Source organism: Diabrotica undecimpunctata, chromosome 9, assembly GCF_040954645.1.
Source record: "Diabrotica undecimpunctata isolate CICGRU chromosome 9, icDiaUnde3, whole genome shotgun sequence".
NCBI lineage: Eukaryota > Metazoa > Arthropoda > Insecta > Coleoptera > Chrysomelidae > Diabrotica > Diabrotica undecimpunctata.
The window spans coordinates 118499334-118517955 of NC_092811.1; the positions used below are offsets into that span (position 1 = coordinate 118499334).

Consider the following 18622-nt stretch of genomic DNA (forward strand, 5'->3'; position numbering starts at 1 on the left):
AAAATTACAAAAACGAAATAAAAACAGATACAATAGATATTTGGAGACAATACTTTACACACAAATTCAATAAATTCGAGGAAACCCAACAAAACGAAGAACCAAAGGCTACACAAGAAAACGAAGTTTTCGAACAAAACTGGGAAGAAATAAACATGAAAGAGTTGGAGTAGGGGTTATCAAGAATTAAGACAAGAAAAGCGGGAGGAGCGGACGACATCGATCCTGAAATGATAAAGTGGATAGAGAGGGAAGGTAAAAATTGGCTACTCTTCGGTCGTTTAAAAAAAATTGCCTTAACAAAAACACTCAAATATTATGAAATATATAGTTCACAGCAACTATCTAAAGGTTTATAAAACTGAGATATCCCATAAAATGACTACAACAAGTAAACGAATGTCAAACGTAATAAATTAATGGCGCCGATCCTTGAACATTCTCGCTATATGACGTCACAAAATGAGAACGCGTTTTGGGCTGGCTGCTATAATTTGAATATTCTCCCGATTTTAATCGTTTTTAGGGGTCAAACGAAAGACAAAACCAACTTTTTTGTCTTTGATATATATTTGAAATTGTTCTGTTGTGATTTATAACATTTTTTTCGAATTTAAAATTGTTTGCAAGTTCCCTATTCTAGGTTAACGGTAGGATAAATAAAAACAGCTGCATTTATTGGGCCGATGTTCATTCTCACGAAAGCATGAAAAAGGAAATTAATTTATGGAGTTATGGTTTGTGTAGGAATTAATAATCGAGATTTTTGGCACCTTTTTTCGACGGGTCCGTTAATTCAGCAGGGTACTTGGATTTTTTACAAGAATTACGTATAACAAAAAGATAAATCAAAAGATTTCTACGTAGCGAAACTGAATTCAAATTTTTACCACTGTGCTTTCTAAAACTTGCAAAGCAAACAGCTTGATAAATTACTCGGCAAGGGAATCTAAAATTGCATTTCACATGCCGTTCATCATGGTCAAAATTCGTATTTTTGACGAGTAGTGGCTATACCGCTCTGAGGAGACCTAAAGAGGTCGAAATACGTATAAGCGGCTGTCGCTGGCCCTGTGTCAAACAAAAATCTAATATCGTCATTATGTTTTAATTACGTATAACTTTGGATGAAGATGACAGATTTGAAGGACCAAATATCATTTTGCAGCAGGATGGCGTCCCTGCGCATTTTGGTTTGGAAGTTAGCACTTTCCTAAACCAGCATTTTCCTGGATTGATCGGCAGAGATGGAAACGAACCGTGGCCTCCAAGGTCGCCAGACATTACTCCTGTGGATTTCTCAATCTGGTGTATACTTAGAAACAGATTTTTTTCGCATACGATCGAAATCGACAAAGATCTCAAATATTGGATAAAAATCGAGCTAGATAACATCAATTAAGATCTCGCGATGCTCGATCCAAAAACGTTATTTGAAGTGTATTTTAGATGAGCGGTGATTATTTTTAACACTTATTGTAAATACATATTTTTGCATTCTATGGAAATAAAACCAAAGTTTCTTATATGCGTTTTTTTTTGCAAGTTTGCTGCTTGACTTATCCCCACCCCTGTGTTGTGTTTATTTTTTTTAATTAGTGTAAATCTTTTTCAGTTTCTGGTACCTGTCAATAGTGGCCTGCTACCACGATGTTTCAAGTTGTGAGTGGAAATATTACCACACATATACTCCCTACGAAATCGACTACGACATTTGGCTCGTCAATGGCAACCCAAATGGTTCGTCGATCAGCACGTTGACGTACCAGTTTTCCTTCGACAGGCAGAACACGTTGGAGCTGTATTTGGTGTTTTGGTTGTGTTATATGGTATTAGTTCCTCTTCAGTGCCATGCTGTTAAGACACAGAAACATCCTGTAACTAGGTTATTTACAGCTAGTTTGTTATTGGATTTTATAGCTTTGTGTCTAATATTAGTGCATACATTGAGGTATGCTCTGGATGGTGTGGGTTATCCCAAATTGGCTATGACCGGAGATATTTTTGATATATTATCTAGGGTAAGTTTGGCATTAATACAAATATAAAAGCTCAAAAGGTCTTGAAGATCTAGGACACCATTATCTTATTTGCGTTATTAATTTTTATCTATATATTTCTTCTCTACATCCTTGTACTATGCTATATAAAATATCAGGTTGAATACTTTTGAAAGTACTCTTTAATACTGTGGCATTTTTTAAAAGTCTCATTTAATTCGAATATTTTTCGATTTAAAGGTCCTTTAGTCTCATGGTGTTATCTAAGTGCTAATTTAAAAGTATTTAAAGCAGACTGTTAATATATTAGAGCTTCCAACTCTATGACTGTAAAAGAAAAGTCATCCGAAGATTAAGGATTAGACATATCTGAATAAAAACGGGTATTCAGTTATCTAACATTTTATTTACATATAACTTTTAATTTTTATAATAAATTGTGGTTTAATCCCATATAAAGTAATATTTAACCCTCTCGTTACTGATTACATTGTAGCTAAATAAAACTGTTTAAAATAACTTTAAAATAATATTCGTTGATACCTAGAGACCTAACAAAGCGATTGATTTTTTTTACATTCTTGCGTGTCCTTGTATACTTAGAAAAGACATGGGACATATATGTCCCATTATTGTTGAATGGTGGGATAAATAAATCCCATCAGTAAAGAAACAAACTTATATTATGAATGATGTGATAAAAAACAATTTTTGCATAGAGGCATATTGCACGCTGTACAAATAGTCGTAGTTGAAGTTTCTGATTTATTTTGTGAACATCTAAAGTACCTTCTCCTAGTAGCTATTTGTTGTGGCAAATGGTCTCTAACGTTGATCATCTGTTTCTGTCGGTTAGATATTCTTCCAGAACGGCCATTTATTCGTCTTTTTACATTTTATTTCGATCTTCTTAATTCAGTTCCTAAACATGGAAAATTTAGGGTGTTTAGTACGTTGAACGAAGTGAAAAAATTATCAAAGCATAGATACTCTTCTTGTGACTGTATGGTATTGGCTACAATTTCAACAACTCGTTCTCCTAGAGTTCAGTAGTTGGTGTGGATTCTTTTCCGAGTAAATATTGAAATCGTATATATAATGAACTGTTATTATAAATCTAATTTATTACCTTTATTTATTATAAAATGTTCTAACACTTAGTTTATTAGAGTCTTTATTTAATTTATATATAATCTTACAATAATTTATTTTACGCTGACACTATTCTAATTTATATAATTTATTTCCGCGTAACAATTCAAACTCGACTCGATAGAATTATTCTTTTCAGACTGACCGTTTACAATGAAAATTCCTCTCACAGTGTAGGTAAAAGTTTATGGTCGGTATGTATCTTATGTGAGATGGAATGAGAAACATCTATTTAAAAAGAGAGAGGTATATTAGGTCAGCCCATTATATCGTCGAAATAGCATTAGTGGAACTAAGAAAAGAGGACAAGTTCAACGTTGCCAAACTTATTGGTTTTATTTGACCTGTTGTCTTTTTAGCATTTTAACAACGTTCTAAGATAATCAAATTTGGGCGAATTGATTTAAATGGCAGCTTACTGTTTTTTATTTTAAATTTGCCACAATTTTTCTTTACAATAAGTTTAATTTAACATTTTGATTTCCACTTCGGAAATCGTTTTATGTAAATAAAATTTATTAATGTTTCGTGTTTTAAGTACGATTTCTGAATTAAAAATCTAAACATCAAAATAAGCTTATTTTAAAGTCACATTGTGCCTTATTTCCAATGAAAATAATAAAATGCATATAACTCCACAATAAATAAACCTTCATACGAAATTATTTGGCAACGTCTCATGTGGCGTAGTCAAAGCACCGAATCAAAGTACGAACACAGGTAACGAACGAGTAGAGGTGGGCATTCTTTTTTTTTTCGAATCTGGAGAAAACTAATAAATATTTTTGAAAAATTTAAACGCAGAATGAAAGAATACATTATTACCGAGGGCCGAAAGTCTCTGAAAACTTCTATAATGTTTATTTTAATAAGTTACAGGGGCGAAAAGAGAGAAAATTTAGTGTGATTTTGAATTTTAAGTATCTCATTCAAAAAAACTTTTTGTTTATTTCGGCCCTCGGCAATAATGTCAGCTTTCATCCTGCGTTTAAATTTTTCAAAAATATTTGTTAGTTTTCTCAGGATTCAAAAAAAAATGAATACATTTAAAAAGCATTGGCCTGAAATTTTGCGCCTACGCTCTTAACGCAACTAAACCGATTTTCGTAATAACTATGATTGTTTGACAGTAGTTTCAAGTAAGAGAGTACCTACATAAACAAACATAATGGCTATTATCGTTTATGTGTATATTTATTGAAGTGAAAGAAACTAATGAAGAATATATTTATTTTAACTTGAAAAATAAACTAAACAATACAACCCGATATTAGTAATTGTACTACGTCGGATACTATGTATGTAAGGTTACCGTTTGCTAAAATTTTATTGCAAGATTCTTGAAGGCAGCGTACCATAACAATCACTGAACTACCCTTCAAGTATTTTTGGCCACTCATTGTACTTGTTATTTCTTTAAAAGGCCGTAAAATTTGGGAAAATTGAGAACAAATAATCCAGTCTTCATTATTTAGATTTGGTCCAAGTCTAAGTCTGTATTAACTAATACAAAAATGGAACGGATTGCCTCTTCTAACTCGGTCATTCTTTTTAACATGTAATAGGTGAAGTTCTACCTAGTTTCCACGTCTTGGATTGGCCGTTTGGGAACTTTGTTTAGTTGTAATGGATACTTTAAAAGCCTTTCTAAAGATAAGGTACTTTTTTTGAAATGTGTTTTTTTAGAAACTGAAATTTGAAATTAGTGAAATAATTTCACTAATTTTAAAAGCGATCTTTTCTGAATTATGGTTTCCAGAAAAATGGCAGCAGCCTAATAAAATCGTTTTAAATTCTAAATTTTCGGTTAAATATTGTCCTGTTAATGCGATGTAACTCTCAGTTACTCCATATGTCCAAAGGTCAGTAGTAATATAGATATTTTCTACTTCTTTAACAACTTGTGATCTAATAATTTGCTTAGTTTTGGTATAACATTCCTGAAGTAACGAGCCTGACGTAATGAACAAGTTTTTCTTGTTGGTGGTTTATATCCAGGAATCCACCCAGCAAAATTTTTAAAAGCTCGTTCTTCAACTATGGAAAACGGATGAAACGAGTCTTTGCATAGGTTTATTAAATCCATATCTATTTGTTTCTTTTGTTCTAAACTAATATTTTTATTAATGGAAGTATCCATCACCTTTTGACGTTTGGGTGGCGGTGGCAGTATGTCATTACTTGTAGTAGAAGTAGTCGAAACGGACAGAAATGCGTCAGAAGTTTCAATCATTGCAATATTCAGAAAGTGGACCATAAAAGCTGCATCTTCTACAAATGCGCATTTTTTGAAAATAAAATTATTATTCTTATACTAGGTCAATCATTTTGACTAAGAAAAGTAATTCATAATTGAATATTTACAATAAATAAATCCTTTGACGAACTATCAATAAAGATTTGAAATCGAAAATGCAGATCAATCGTAAATCGAAACTCATTCACTAATCAGAATACCTAGTTATAAAAAACAAAAGAAAGAGTTAAGAAGCTGGTTACTTCTATAAAAAAAGAAAAAGAAGATTGTACTAGTGAAAATCAACCAGTACAAGAAAAAGAAACTGATAAAGATGACTTAAGTCCATGGTGTATTTTTGATGAATTTATTAGACATGACTCATCTAAACATACACCTGTATCTAGAGATATAAAAGAAGTCGACATGTATTTGTCTGATGATATTACCCACAAAAAATTTCGAACGGTGATTGGAACTGTCCATTACAGTGGTGGAAAAACCATCGCCATGTATATCCTAACTTAACCACTATATTCATAAAATATTGTAGTATTGTAACAAAATCTGTTCATTGTGAACACATGTTCAAAATCTGGTTTAATTTTAAACAAAAGAAGAAACAACAAGAAAAGTGGAAAAACGTATGTTTTTAAATGTCAATTTAGACGATTCGCGATTTAATAATGTGTCATGTAAATGTAAGTACTATTTGTATTGTTTAATTTATTTTTTAAGTTATAATAAATATATCCTTCGTTAGTTTTTTTCAGTATAATAGCCAATATGTTTTTTGTGTACTAGTTTATTTGAAACTACTGATAAACAATCAACTAGTTACAGTTTACGAAAAACGGTTCCGATAAAAATGTCAACGACCCACCTCTAGTTTCTTAGGATAGGAACCAGAGATATGTATATCTCAGATCGGAACTAATCGAAACTAATCGGAACTAATCGTCTTACTACTGGGCAATGGGCAGCAATAAGAAATATGGAGGAGAGACCAAGGGGAAATATTATTGTTATCTTTGTCTGTTCGCTGAAAATATGATTTTATATCTGCCTTAGATATCCTGTTAAATTTTACCATAACGACCATAAACTTTTACCTACACTGTATATATATTTATTAACCGTTCTTCTGGAGTTCCCTAGAATTCGGTTAGGATTAGTTGGGTGCTGAACTCGAATGCCATCGTAGTCAAACAGGTTTTTATCGGGGGGGGGGGGGGAGCCGTGGATATTTACCTACTAGAAAAATACTTGTTAGAAAAATATGTTTACAGCTTAAATATGAGTCATATTTTTCGTAACAATATCCTGTGAAAGAATCACTTCGTTGCCACATTTTTATACCTTTTTTACTGGCTTCATAGGAAGATACTGCTTCAGGGCAGATCTTCCTTTGAACTTAGTTATTGATTCGTCGATGGGCTGATGGGAACTCTCAGTCCTCCCCTTTACAAAAGTTTGTTTAAAACAAGAAACCACTTCATCGATGTAGTATGTTTTTTTTATTGCCATTTCTTTTAGTATTATTATAGCAGGAATAAACAGCGATCTTTTAAAATAGCTTTTTTTATAAGGGAATTCGAAAGTGATTCGTTTTGTGACCAGTAGTGTGAAATATATGATACTTTATTGTAACACATAACCATAGTACAACCAATCACTGTCATCATTTCGTACATGTCTGTTTTTTTTTTTTCGTGTTTAATTTTATATTTCTGTTTTTTGTAAGTGCTGCTATTCTTTGGTCTGCACAGGAAGCAATATGCATAAATAAACTACGCAAAAATAATTTTAGAAAAATATCAACAGTACGAGAGCTTTTATAAATATTTAGTATTGTTATCCCATTTCTCTGGGTAGGAATTTCTTTCTTCGGACAAAAGTTTGTATTCGGTATATTCCATTGTGCAGTCAATTAATTCCTTTCAGACTCATCTTCAGATATTTCCGCGTTATCAGAACTTTCTTCGTCGGAAGCAGTAATGTTTACATCCAGACGGTCAGGAGTATTCTCAAGTACTTCATCAGAATCGTCACCAGGTACATAATCAGACTCTGAGGCAGCCTAAGGTTCTTCCTCGGATTCATTTTCAGAAATATTTGAGAGCATTCATTGGAATAATGGGATAAATACGACCCGGTGTAAACTACTACTGGGACACTAGAGTCCCGTTTAGAAATTATGGTAAAATCGATGAAAAGAATATCAAAAATAAACAATATATATATATATATATATATATATATATATATATATATATATATATATATATATATATATATATCACTAACCTGTGTTAATCAGCAACTAAATTAAGAAAACAGAGCAGCCACTTTTTCTTTACTAAAATTGTATTATTTACGGGTTGTTGATGCACGTGTTTAGTTAACATCAATTTATAGGTTACAGACGTGATATGTAGGTTGCATACTACTAGGTAATGAGTAAGGAATGTTTAAAAATACAGATGTGTTCAAATAACATGGGCTTTGGGGACAAACAGATGCCAGCAGATTTTTTTAAATCCACTGGGACATATATGTCCCCACAGTAATCAAAGGGTTAACTTAAACATGCCATAAGAAACCAGTTTCAGAACCTTTCAAAATTATTTTTATAGCAAAGGATCAGAAATCCTCTAACAGCCCATTCTAGAGCTTGATATATTGCAAAAGTTCTGCAATTAAGTTGTGTCGATTTTACTTAAACATGATGGATTCTTGGTGCTCCTGAATATATACAGCACATTCTTCTTCTTTTGGCATCATAACTCTGGATGGGTCTTTGTCTGTCTGGCTATGTCCTTCCATTCAGATCTCTCTTGCTCCCTTCTCCTCCATTGTCTTATATTCATGGTTTTCAGGTCGTCTTCCATGTCATCCAACCATCTCGTCCTGGGCCTTCCTTTTTTCCGTCTTCCTACCGGCTTCCACTGTAACATCTTCTTTGGCGTTTTCGTGTCTTCTTGTCACTGAACATGTCCCAGCCATAACAGTCTTTGACTTTTCACAAATCTTACAATGTCATACCCTTCATTCAGTTCATTAACCTCGTCCTTTCTCCTGATTCTCCATGTGCCGTCTTCATCTTGCACTGGGCCATATACTTTTCCCAGTATCTTTGCAGTATCTTTCTCTCGAATCTCCTGAGTTGGGCTTCCTCTTTATTCATCATTACCCAGGTTTCACAACCATAGGTTACTACGGCTCTAATCAAAGTTCTGTAGATAGTCATTTTGGTTCTTTTGTCTAATAACTTCGATGTCATCAATATTTTATTAGCATAGTATGTACGATTTCTGTGCTCAGATCTGTGAAGGCATCCACACGTTCAATAATATAGTTGTCTATTGCTATATTATTTTCATTCTCAGGTGTTCTTTTGATGGTCATGTACTTAGTTTTTGTTTCGTTTATTTTAAGCCCTCTTTTTTGTGCTTCAGGATCAATTTCCTTGAATGTTTGCATTAGTCGTGTCTTGCTTCTACTAATAATGGCGACGTCGTCTGCCTATGCAGTAATTTGTACTGTTTTGGTGTTTATATGGCCAGTTACATTGGTTTTTCTGATGACTGCTTCAAGAACTGGGTTGAACAGCATGGTTGAAAGTGAGTCCCCGTCTCACCCACATGTTGATGTCAAACAGGGGAGACAGTTCTCCATTTACTCTAACTGCGGCTTTTGAACCCTGCAACGTCATTTTTATGAGGCTGGTATACCTAGATTTCGGAGGTCTTCCAGCATTTTGTCTCTTTTCACACTATCTAAAGCTTGTTTTAAGTCTCTATACATATTATATAGTTCTATGTCGTATATATACAGCCCAACTGGTTCTCAAACTTGTCTTTGAACCATCTGTATCAAATTTGGCAATCTGTTGATGAAAAAAAATAATTGAGTTATCATCATCATCAAAGCTATGGAAGCAAACAGTGACTTTGAAATAATATATGTTGAAATTAGATTGAACCTGTTGCAGTTTCCACTATAATTTTTAAATGGTGAGAAACATTGTGATATGCTTTCACTAATATCAGTTTTTATTGTTGAGTTTTCAAGGAACTTTATTTCTGGAATCGCGGTTTAATTTGATGCGGCCATTTAGCCTAATGTTAGAGCCGGTCGTTCGTACAACACACCATTATTTTCTGTTCAAATCAATCTAGCTCTTTTCAAATCCCTCTAGTTCTACTGCATGCATCTCAATTGATGTGTAATACCTATCGGTTGTAGAAATAAGGTCCATTTTTGCATGTGAGAATTTAACCAATTTTTTTAAAGATCCAAAAATAGATAACGAGCATAGTAATTTCGAAAAATAAAAGTAGGTGTAATTTCCACAAGTTTTTGGAAGCATAGCTTACTTATCGTAGGCCACGGATGGAGCAGTAGATAGCACTAAGGTGTGAAAAAAGTTAAACTGTAATGACACATCGCGCGACCACACACTACATGGGGTATCAAAGACAGTGCCATGCTTCTTTATTAATAATATAAAATACAATCGAATCGAAATCGAATCGAATTGATCATCGAATCGGAATCGAGTCAAATCAAATATCGAATATAATTAATATCAAATCGAATCGTTTATCGATCCTGATCGAATCGATTATCAAATCAAATATCAAATCGAATGGAATATAAATAAAATAGAATATTATAAAATAAAATAAAGTAAAGTAAATTAAAACCATCGCTACTTGTTTAGACTATAAGAAAGCTATGCTTCCTCTCCTTGGTCATCCCCAGAGGTGCCATATCCCGTTTTTTATAAAAATCTCTTTAAAATGTATTAAAAAACAGCCATGACTAATTTTCACCGTGCCGTTTTAAAGATTTTGAAGAGAATAGCAAAACTGAAGTGGAACTGGGCGAGTTACGTGGCTCGAATGACAAATAACAGATAGACAAAGCGGATACTGGAATGGAGATCAAGAGATGATGTCTACCGAAGAGGTCGTCCACCAACACGTTGGACTGAAGATCTAAAACATTGCCATATGAATTGGTTGCAAGATGCACAAGATTGAAAGAGATGGAAAATTATGAGGGAGATCTATGTCCAGCAGTTGACAAGCGAAGATTGAATGATGATGATGTTCCAAAGTTTAAATTAAATCTTAATTATATACTTCCTTCTAGACTAACCTACAACATAAAATACTACGTTTTGATTAATTTATTTTTGTAGACTTCTTTCATGCTTCTTCTGCTCCTGTTAGCCAAAGGATGGGCCGTCACTCGTCTAGAACTTACCTGGAAGCCTTTAGTGTTTGCCATATGGTTGTGCTATGGTATAGTGCACATCCTTTTATATGTTTGGAATTTGGTGAGTATTGTAACTGTAATAGGAAATATATTTTTGCACTTTTCTAATCATTATGTCTTTTCTGCACATTTCAAATTATTCTTTGTATATTCAGAACTAAAAATGGCACATATAATTTAAGATCGGACTTTGCAATACCGTATGTGACGTTCACAACACGTGAAAATTATTTCTCTCCAACGAAAAATCGAAACACAAGATCGAGAGAGTACAATAAACCAGCATATCTATGTTTTATAGACCTGACAAAGGCTTTGGATCGCATCCAAGTACTTTATAAAAGAAACATACCAATCAATATTATACAAACCATCGAAAATATCTACTTCCATAATCGAATACAGGCAAAGATAAATGGAAAACTAACACAGTGTATACCAGTACAAAGCGGATTCAGACAGGGTGACTCGTTAAGCCCACTTCTCTTTAACATAATAATGGACGAAATAATACAAGCAGTACGTAAAAGCCATGGTTACAAAATGGGGAACAAAGAGATCCAAATACAACACATCTTCAATACAACAACCAAGAAATACAATATGATAATATCAGCAGAAAAAACCAAATGTATGACAACATCTAAATACCTACTACAATGTAAAAAAATTGATGGGAAAATAATAAAGCAGGAAACAAGGTTTAGATATTTGGAAATATTGTAATATTTTTATTAATCTAATTTATTGTCTTTATTTATTATCAAAGGTTCTACATTTATAACACTTACAAGTTTATTAAAGTATTTATTGCAATATTCACTAATTTATTTTTACATTTATATTCGAACTAAAAACTCGACTTCAAAACTAGAACTAACTGTAACTTAAATAAAAGGTTCCTCTATATTTATACTAAACAACCGTTATTCTCGAAGCGGCGTTGACCTTCCAGAACTTACTCGATCGTCGTGGAGCCAAACAGGTCTTTTAGCGTAGGGGACCCGTTGATCTTCTTACTAGAAATTTCTGCCGGCAGGTATATGATCTGGAAAATACTTGAATGAGAAAGGATATGTACAGTTTAGATATTATGAGTCATTATTTATCGTAACAATAGATATAAATAGTTACGGAGATGTTGAAGAAGAAGTACGACAACAATGCTTTAAAGCAAGTAAAGCGGCGAGATCTCTTAATGACACACTCTGGAAGAACAAACACCTAAGACAAGACACAAAAACAAGAATCTATAAAGCAGCAATTAGACCTATATTAACATACACGGCGGAGACAATACCTGACACATTTAAAACGAAACGACTACTAGAAACAACAGAGGTGAAAATACTTCGACGAATATCAGGGAAAAGTCTGCTGGACAAAGCGGATACTGGAATGGAGACCAAGATGGATAGAGAGAGAAGCGAAAACATAAGAAGAGCATGCATTATAGAAGACATAAATAGATGGGTGACAAAACGGAAACAGGAGTGGAATGAATACATTAGTAGAATTGCAGAGGATAGGATACTACAAATAGCACGAGATAAGTCACCAAATGGACGAAGAAGTATTGGCAGACCAAGAAAAAGATGGTGCAACAATTTAAACAATTTAAGAGGCTAATATTGAAGAAGAAACAGGCTTTAAAACCTACATATAAGAAGGAAGAATAAAAATCGAAAAATAGTGATTATAAATGTAAAACTCGAAACATACACCAACATACATAATAGTGTAAATAAACAACTGTGAGGTCAGCCGAACGACGACTGCCGACGTTGCCAAATTGTGAGAGAAATCCACAGTAGCATACAATTGAAAATAAACTTGAAATTAAATTTACAATGTATAGACCAGGGCGGATCTGTATAAAAAACGACTAAATTTGGATGTGAGAGATGGCATTAAAATGTTTGCAAAATTAGTTATAAATTAGGTATAAATATTTTAATTTTTTTTTAATGTTCCGACTTATTTGAGAGAGAGAATAAGTCAATTATTATTACAGAAGTTATCACCTATTTCTGCAAAAATCCGAATGCCGCCTCTCACATCCCCCTCAAAACAGACAAACAACAAAAAGGTGAGTTTCTATCGTTGAGTAAAGATGGAGGAAATGATTTTCTAAATGAGAATACCGACATAATAGATGTGAAACGCTTGGTATCCAAAAAGATAGACCTACAGTGGGTGATCAAATTATTATGATCACTTCAAAAAACATTGTATTTTGCTGTTTAATAAAGCATAAAACTTCATATAAGCGTCTAATGATGTGAATATAATACAAAAATAAATCATAAACTCGTTCTTTTACAAAATTTTAAAATATTTTTTATTTGACCTTAAATAACAATTATTTTTTAATATTTTGTGTGACCGCCTTTAGCTTCGATGACAGCTTTGATCCTCCTTGGCATGCTTTGAATGTTTCTCAGGCAGTTTTCTTTTGTTTTATCGTTTCTGTACCAGGTGGCAATAAGTCTCTCAATTATCTGCTGCTTATTTGTGACAGTTTCCTGGGCAATCCGGGATTTTCGATCGTATTGAGGTCTGGGGGATTACCTGGCCACTTCAGTACTTTAATTTTCTTTTTTTCCAGGTACGATGTTACTGTTTTTGCCTTATGGCACGGTGCTGAATCGTGCATAAAGGTAAAATCCTCCGATTCGCCAAACCAGTCTTTGATTTGTGGTATGAGCTTTCTTTCCAGAACTTCAATATACTGATGTTGATTCATCATTCCATTTACAATGTACAGCCTCCCTGTGCCCTTACTGCTGGTCACAGAGTATACCATGATCTTGCACTCTCTCCACTCAGCAAGCCTTCTGCGGACTGTCATGTCAGAAACTGGCATCCCAGCTTCACGAATAAGTCCCGTGAGGATTCTTCTTGGCTTCTTTCTATTGTTTACGAAGATATCCCTCATTTTGCTTTCGTCTCTGGGTGTAGTGACACGATTTCGACCCCATTTTTGGGCACGCTGGTGAGTCAGGGGTTTGTTGGTATCAATTTTTTTCTTGATATTGCTCACTGTTGCTTGCGCTACTTGGCATTGTTGAGCTATCTGACGTTGGGAAAGCTTTGTATTCAATAAAAGTGTCTTTATCTCCTCCATTTTACACACAGGGACGTCGTTATCCTCACCCATTATGATTTTCTTCTCAAAAATCGAAATCTTTTGAAAATGTCTTTAAAATAAACTGACAGTTTTTTTTCACTCACAATCACCACTAATACATTAATAAAACATACTACAAAGATAAAACGATAGTATTTAAAAAAAAATACAAAAACATACAAATTCAGTTGTAAACTCCAAGCGCAAATTCAGCACAATGTGTATGTTGTAACGTAATTTGACACAAATGACAGTTCTAGAGCTGTAAACGTCAAAAAATTTTGAACAAATTTGAAAAACCTAAACTTTTGTGACTGATCATAATAATTTGATCACCCACTGTATACTAAGAGTAAAAATTTTTTTTTTCAAAAAGGTTAAAAAACAAAAATAGAAATCGGCCTGACAGAGCTATAACTCTAACAAATAAAAACAATTTAGTCATGAGATAATAGCATCGAGTTAGAATCTATGGAGAGGGCATCACGTGACTAAAAACGACCTCACTTCGGCCATATTGTTTTGCCACTTTTGACAGATCGTATATGTTTATTTATGATTGTTGTTTTTCGAATATTTTTAGTTTTATAATACTTTTATAGAAACTGTAATAATATATTGTGATAGTGCATAATAATGGTTACTTCAGAGAATAAATTAATAGTATTTGACTGTATTAATTTATCTTTATGTATAATATATCGTGTTTTTAGTGTTTACCGCGGGATAAATAAATCATAGTTTATTAAAAATGTATTGCACTTTTTTAGATTATGATTAAATCTTCTGAATAACTAGTCATATTTTTATAGTAGTTTTAATATTATTGAGTCCGGCCATGATCTCACCGCCATATTGATATCACAGTTAGCCACGCCTACCTACGCCGTTTTTAGTACATACGTTAATATGCTCATAGCTTCTCCATAGATTCTAACTCGATGGATAATAGACCGTTTATGAACACGCTCTATAATATAGAACCATATAAACAAACATTAACTTTTTCCCGTTTTTATTAATTTCAGACGGAAGTAGACATTATAGAAGACATAGATGAATACCAAACGTGGCCTGGATGGTTAATCATAGTTTTTAGGTCATTAATAATGATCTGGTTTTTATACGAACTGCGTACTACAATGTTATATGAACATAATACACAAAAGTTGAATTTTTTACTACATTTCGGGGCGTCCAGCTTGGTCTGGTTCATTTATTTACCCATTTTAGCGCTCATCGCTTTACATGTGTCTGCATTGTGGAGATTCAAATTGTTGTTAGGTGAGTACGAACAATTACAAGTTATCATTATACTACTGCAGAAAAATTATGTCACAGCTCTAGTTATCGTTACTTAGTAAGAACCAACGCCTGGTATCATAGGGAGGATATAGTTCATGAGAAATATGTATTAAGATACTCTCAGATCGATACTATTTTTTTATAAACAAAGGCCAAAGTCCGAACATGTATTTTTTTGCCTGTAACATTTTTTTAAACGTGTTTACTGCTTGAGATCACCTAAAGTACTGCTGTATTTCAGTGTAATTCATTAATAGCAATAAAAAAGTTCTTATCAATAAACTAGTTGTTGATAAACGATAATAAGAATTCCCAAACAATTAAAAAAAAGTGAAAAAATAAGTTTTTGCCTTTAAACCGTTTCATTATATACTACTCTCCAAAATTAACGCACCACCTAAAATGAACCATGATTTTAAAACTATATTTCTTCTGAACCCTTAATTGGATTTCCATGATTTATTTTTCACATTGTAGGTATATTTCTAGTTAATAACTATATTAATGTTTTTTAAGAAATGTCAACGTTTTACTTATATACAGGGTGTAGAAATAAAGTTGTGTTTTTTCATCTAATTTTGCAACACCCAGTGAGAAACAAACGCTACATGTTATTAATATTTTAAGATCGCTTCATTCTTTCTTCACATTTTGGTAAAAAAATCATTACGATACGTTTATTATCAAAAAAGAAAAGTATGTTCAAAGCATTGCGTGATTTTTTCATCTCCAAAATTAACGCCCGACCTCAACTCTACCATAATTATTAAGCTATTTTTCTTGTGTATCCTTGATTGGATTTGAATAAATTTTTTTGCTCATTGCAGACCTATTTCTAAGTAATTACGGTATTACATCTTAATCTTAATACTTAAAAAGTTTCATTTTTTTTTCAACATTTTCGTAAAAAAATCATCGATATCTTTATTATCAAAAAAGAAAAATACGTTCAAAGCGACTTTATTGGATTGTAAAAATTCAACATTCAAGTTCAAGAAATCTGAGCCAAGATGAATGTGTTCAGGCAATTACTTTAGCTGATGTAGGCTTAAGTTATCGTGAAATAGGCTTGAGGTTAGGGGTATTTCATACTACAATATCACGACAAGATCAGTTTATCAGGTTTCGTGCTATATGAGAACGTTTTCTCACAATGAGACATTCACAAATACATGTGACAAATGTTCATAATACTCAAATTAGTAGAAACACTATATAAAGGCGTCTCGCTGAACAAGATCTGCAAATAAGGATACCAGTCAGAGCTTTAAACGTAAATCATTGTAGAAGTAGATTACAATTTGCTAAAGAGCACCTTGACTGAAATGTTGATGATTGGAAGTACGTGTTGTTCACTGATGAATCGTGGTATTGCTTATATAGCTCAGTGTGAGAGTTAATCGACGGCCAAGAGAACGCTACGCACAGTGTAATATACGACCTATTACTTTATTCAATGATGGATTTGTAATGGTTTGGGGAGGAATATCTCTTACAGCGCAAACGGACCTTGCTGCTTTACGAAGCGATTTCTTAACAGGTGAAAGGTATATTAGACATTTTGTCCAACCATGTAGTTCCATTTGCCCCTTACATAGGAAATATTTTCTTTTAATGCAAGATAACGCTCGACCACATGTTGCACGTGTGGTTCGCAAATATTAGAACGAGGTTGGAATACAAACCATGAACTGGCCAACCTGCAGCCCTGATCTCAATACCATAGAGAATTTGTGGGATATTCTTGATCGTCAACTTAGGAGCCGACAACCACCACCTGTCTCTCTTGACGACATAGAAGTTATGGTGAGAGAAGTTTGGGATGCAATCGATCAAGACCAAATACGCTGCTTGATTTTAAGTATGCCTCGCCGCTGTGAAGAAGTAATCAGATGTAGAGGTGGAAATACTCGTTATTAAGTGTTTTTGGGAAAGGGCAATTGTTAAAGAATATTTAGGTTATATTTTCTTAGGCTTTATTTGTATTAAATGCCAATAAAGTTTATGTAAGTAATGTTTTCTTTGCTTTAAATGCTGATAAAAACTTGTTACATTTAAAGTTCTGTATAATCTTTGATAATATAGATATCCAGATAATTTTTTCACGAAAATCTTAAAAAGAAAACATTTATCTCAAAATAATAGTAAGATGTAGCGCTTATTTCTAATAAATTCCACAGGGTGTTGCAAAAACCGATGAAAAAACATAACTTTATTTTTAAACCCCGTATACGGGTAAAACGTTGATATTTTTCAGAAAACATTAATACATTGATTTACTAGGAATAGATCTATAATATAAGAGAAACATCATCAAAATCTAATCATTTGTTCAGAAGAAAAATAGCTTCAAACTTTTGGTACATTTAAGGTGGTGCGTTAATTTTGGGCATTAGTGTACATTTTAGAGAAGAATGGTTTCAATAAAACTTGTAGATATTATATCTTTTAACCCTGAGATTTTCTAAATTAAAATCCATAAACAATTGACCGAAATTATTGTAAAAAAACTCTTATTTTTGCAGTAATTTATAAATGGTAATAACTTTGTTTTTTGCATAATGAGATGTCATGAGACTACTTGAAATTATGGCAATTAATCGGTTATTGAAGTGCGCTAAATGTCAGCCAGATCGACCAAATAGTTCATAAGTTTTTTAATGTGATTATACCGGAGAGCAATTATTTAAATAACTATATTGCCCAAACAGTAACTCCAGAGGTATTTAGCATATCGCAATCGATTCTTTGGGTCTTCAATTTTAAGGTATAATAAAAAATGTTTTACCAAAATTTTATCAAAATTGTTATTAAAAAAAAAACCTTTGAAAAAGGGCTGAATTTTGTAGCTTATAAACATTTATAAGTAGGCTCACTGAAAAAATCTGGTGAAAAAACACTTGTTTAACCCACCGTTACACGCTTCTTTAATGTCGCATGTACAGGGTGAGTCATAACTATTGGGACATAGACTAAGGACAGGTTATTTGGACCAAAATATGGCTATTGGGCCAAATATGCCTTAATAAAATGTTGCTGAGAAAAAAGATACAGGGTGTTAAAGTTAATTTTTGTTTTTCGTTTTTTGCTAATAGTTTCCCTGTATATTTATAAATTGCTATCAAAATTGGCACAGAGGCATAATCTTAGATAAGAAATAGTATTTTATTTACAATTCCACTATCAAATACCAAACTAATAAACAAAGTTGCAACTAACGTAAGAAAACCCGCATGCTATTAAAGCTAGACATTTTCAGCATGAGTTTAAATTTAATATTTGGTGTGACATTATAGGCGACCAACTACTAGGGCCTTATGTTCTTCCTCCGAATTTAAATGGAGATTCTTATTTATTCTTTTTGGAAAATACTCTTAGTGATATTTTAGATGATCTTTCACTGGATGTAAGAAGAAAAATGTGGTTTATGCAGGATGGAGCGCCACCTCATTTTACATTAGCTGTTAGAAATCATCTTAATGACGTATTTCCTCAACGATGGATTGGCAGAGG

The 18622-nt window shown here is 33.0% G+C and overlaps 1 protein-coding gene across 1 annotated transcript in view; it reads left to right on the top strand.

The window, feature by feature from the left end:
* The window catches only part of LOC140449927 (transmembrane protein 145), a 52233-nt gene that overhangs the window by 27716 nt on the left and 5895 nt on the right, over positions 1 to 18622 (top strand). The window contains exons 2-4 of the mRNA XM_072543343.1: positions 1616 to 2021; positions 10598 to 10735; positions 14833 to 15088. Coding sequence (XP_072399444.1) covers positions 1616 to 2021; positions 10598 to 10735; positions 14833 to 15088 — 800 coding nt within the window. The remainder of the gene's footprint in view (positions 1 to 1615; positions 2022 to 10597; positions 10736 to 14832; positions 15089 to 18622) is intronic.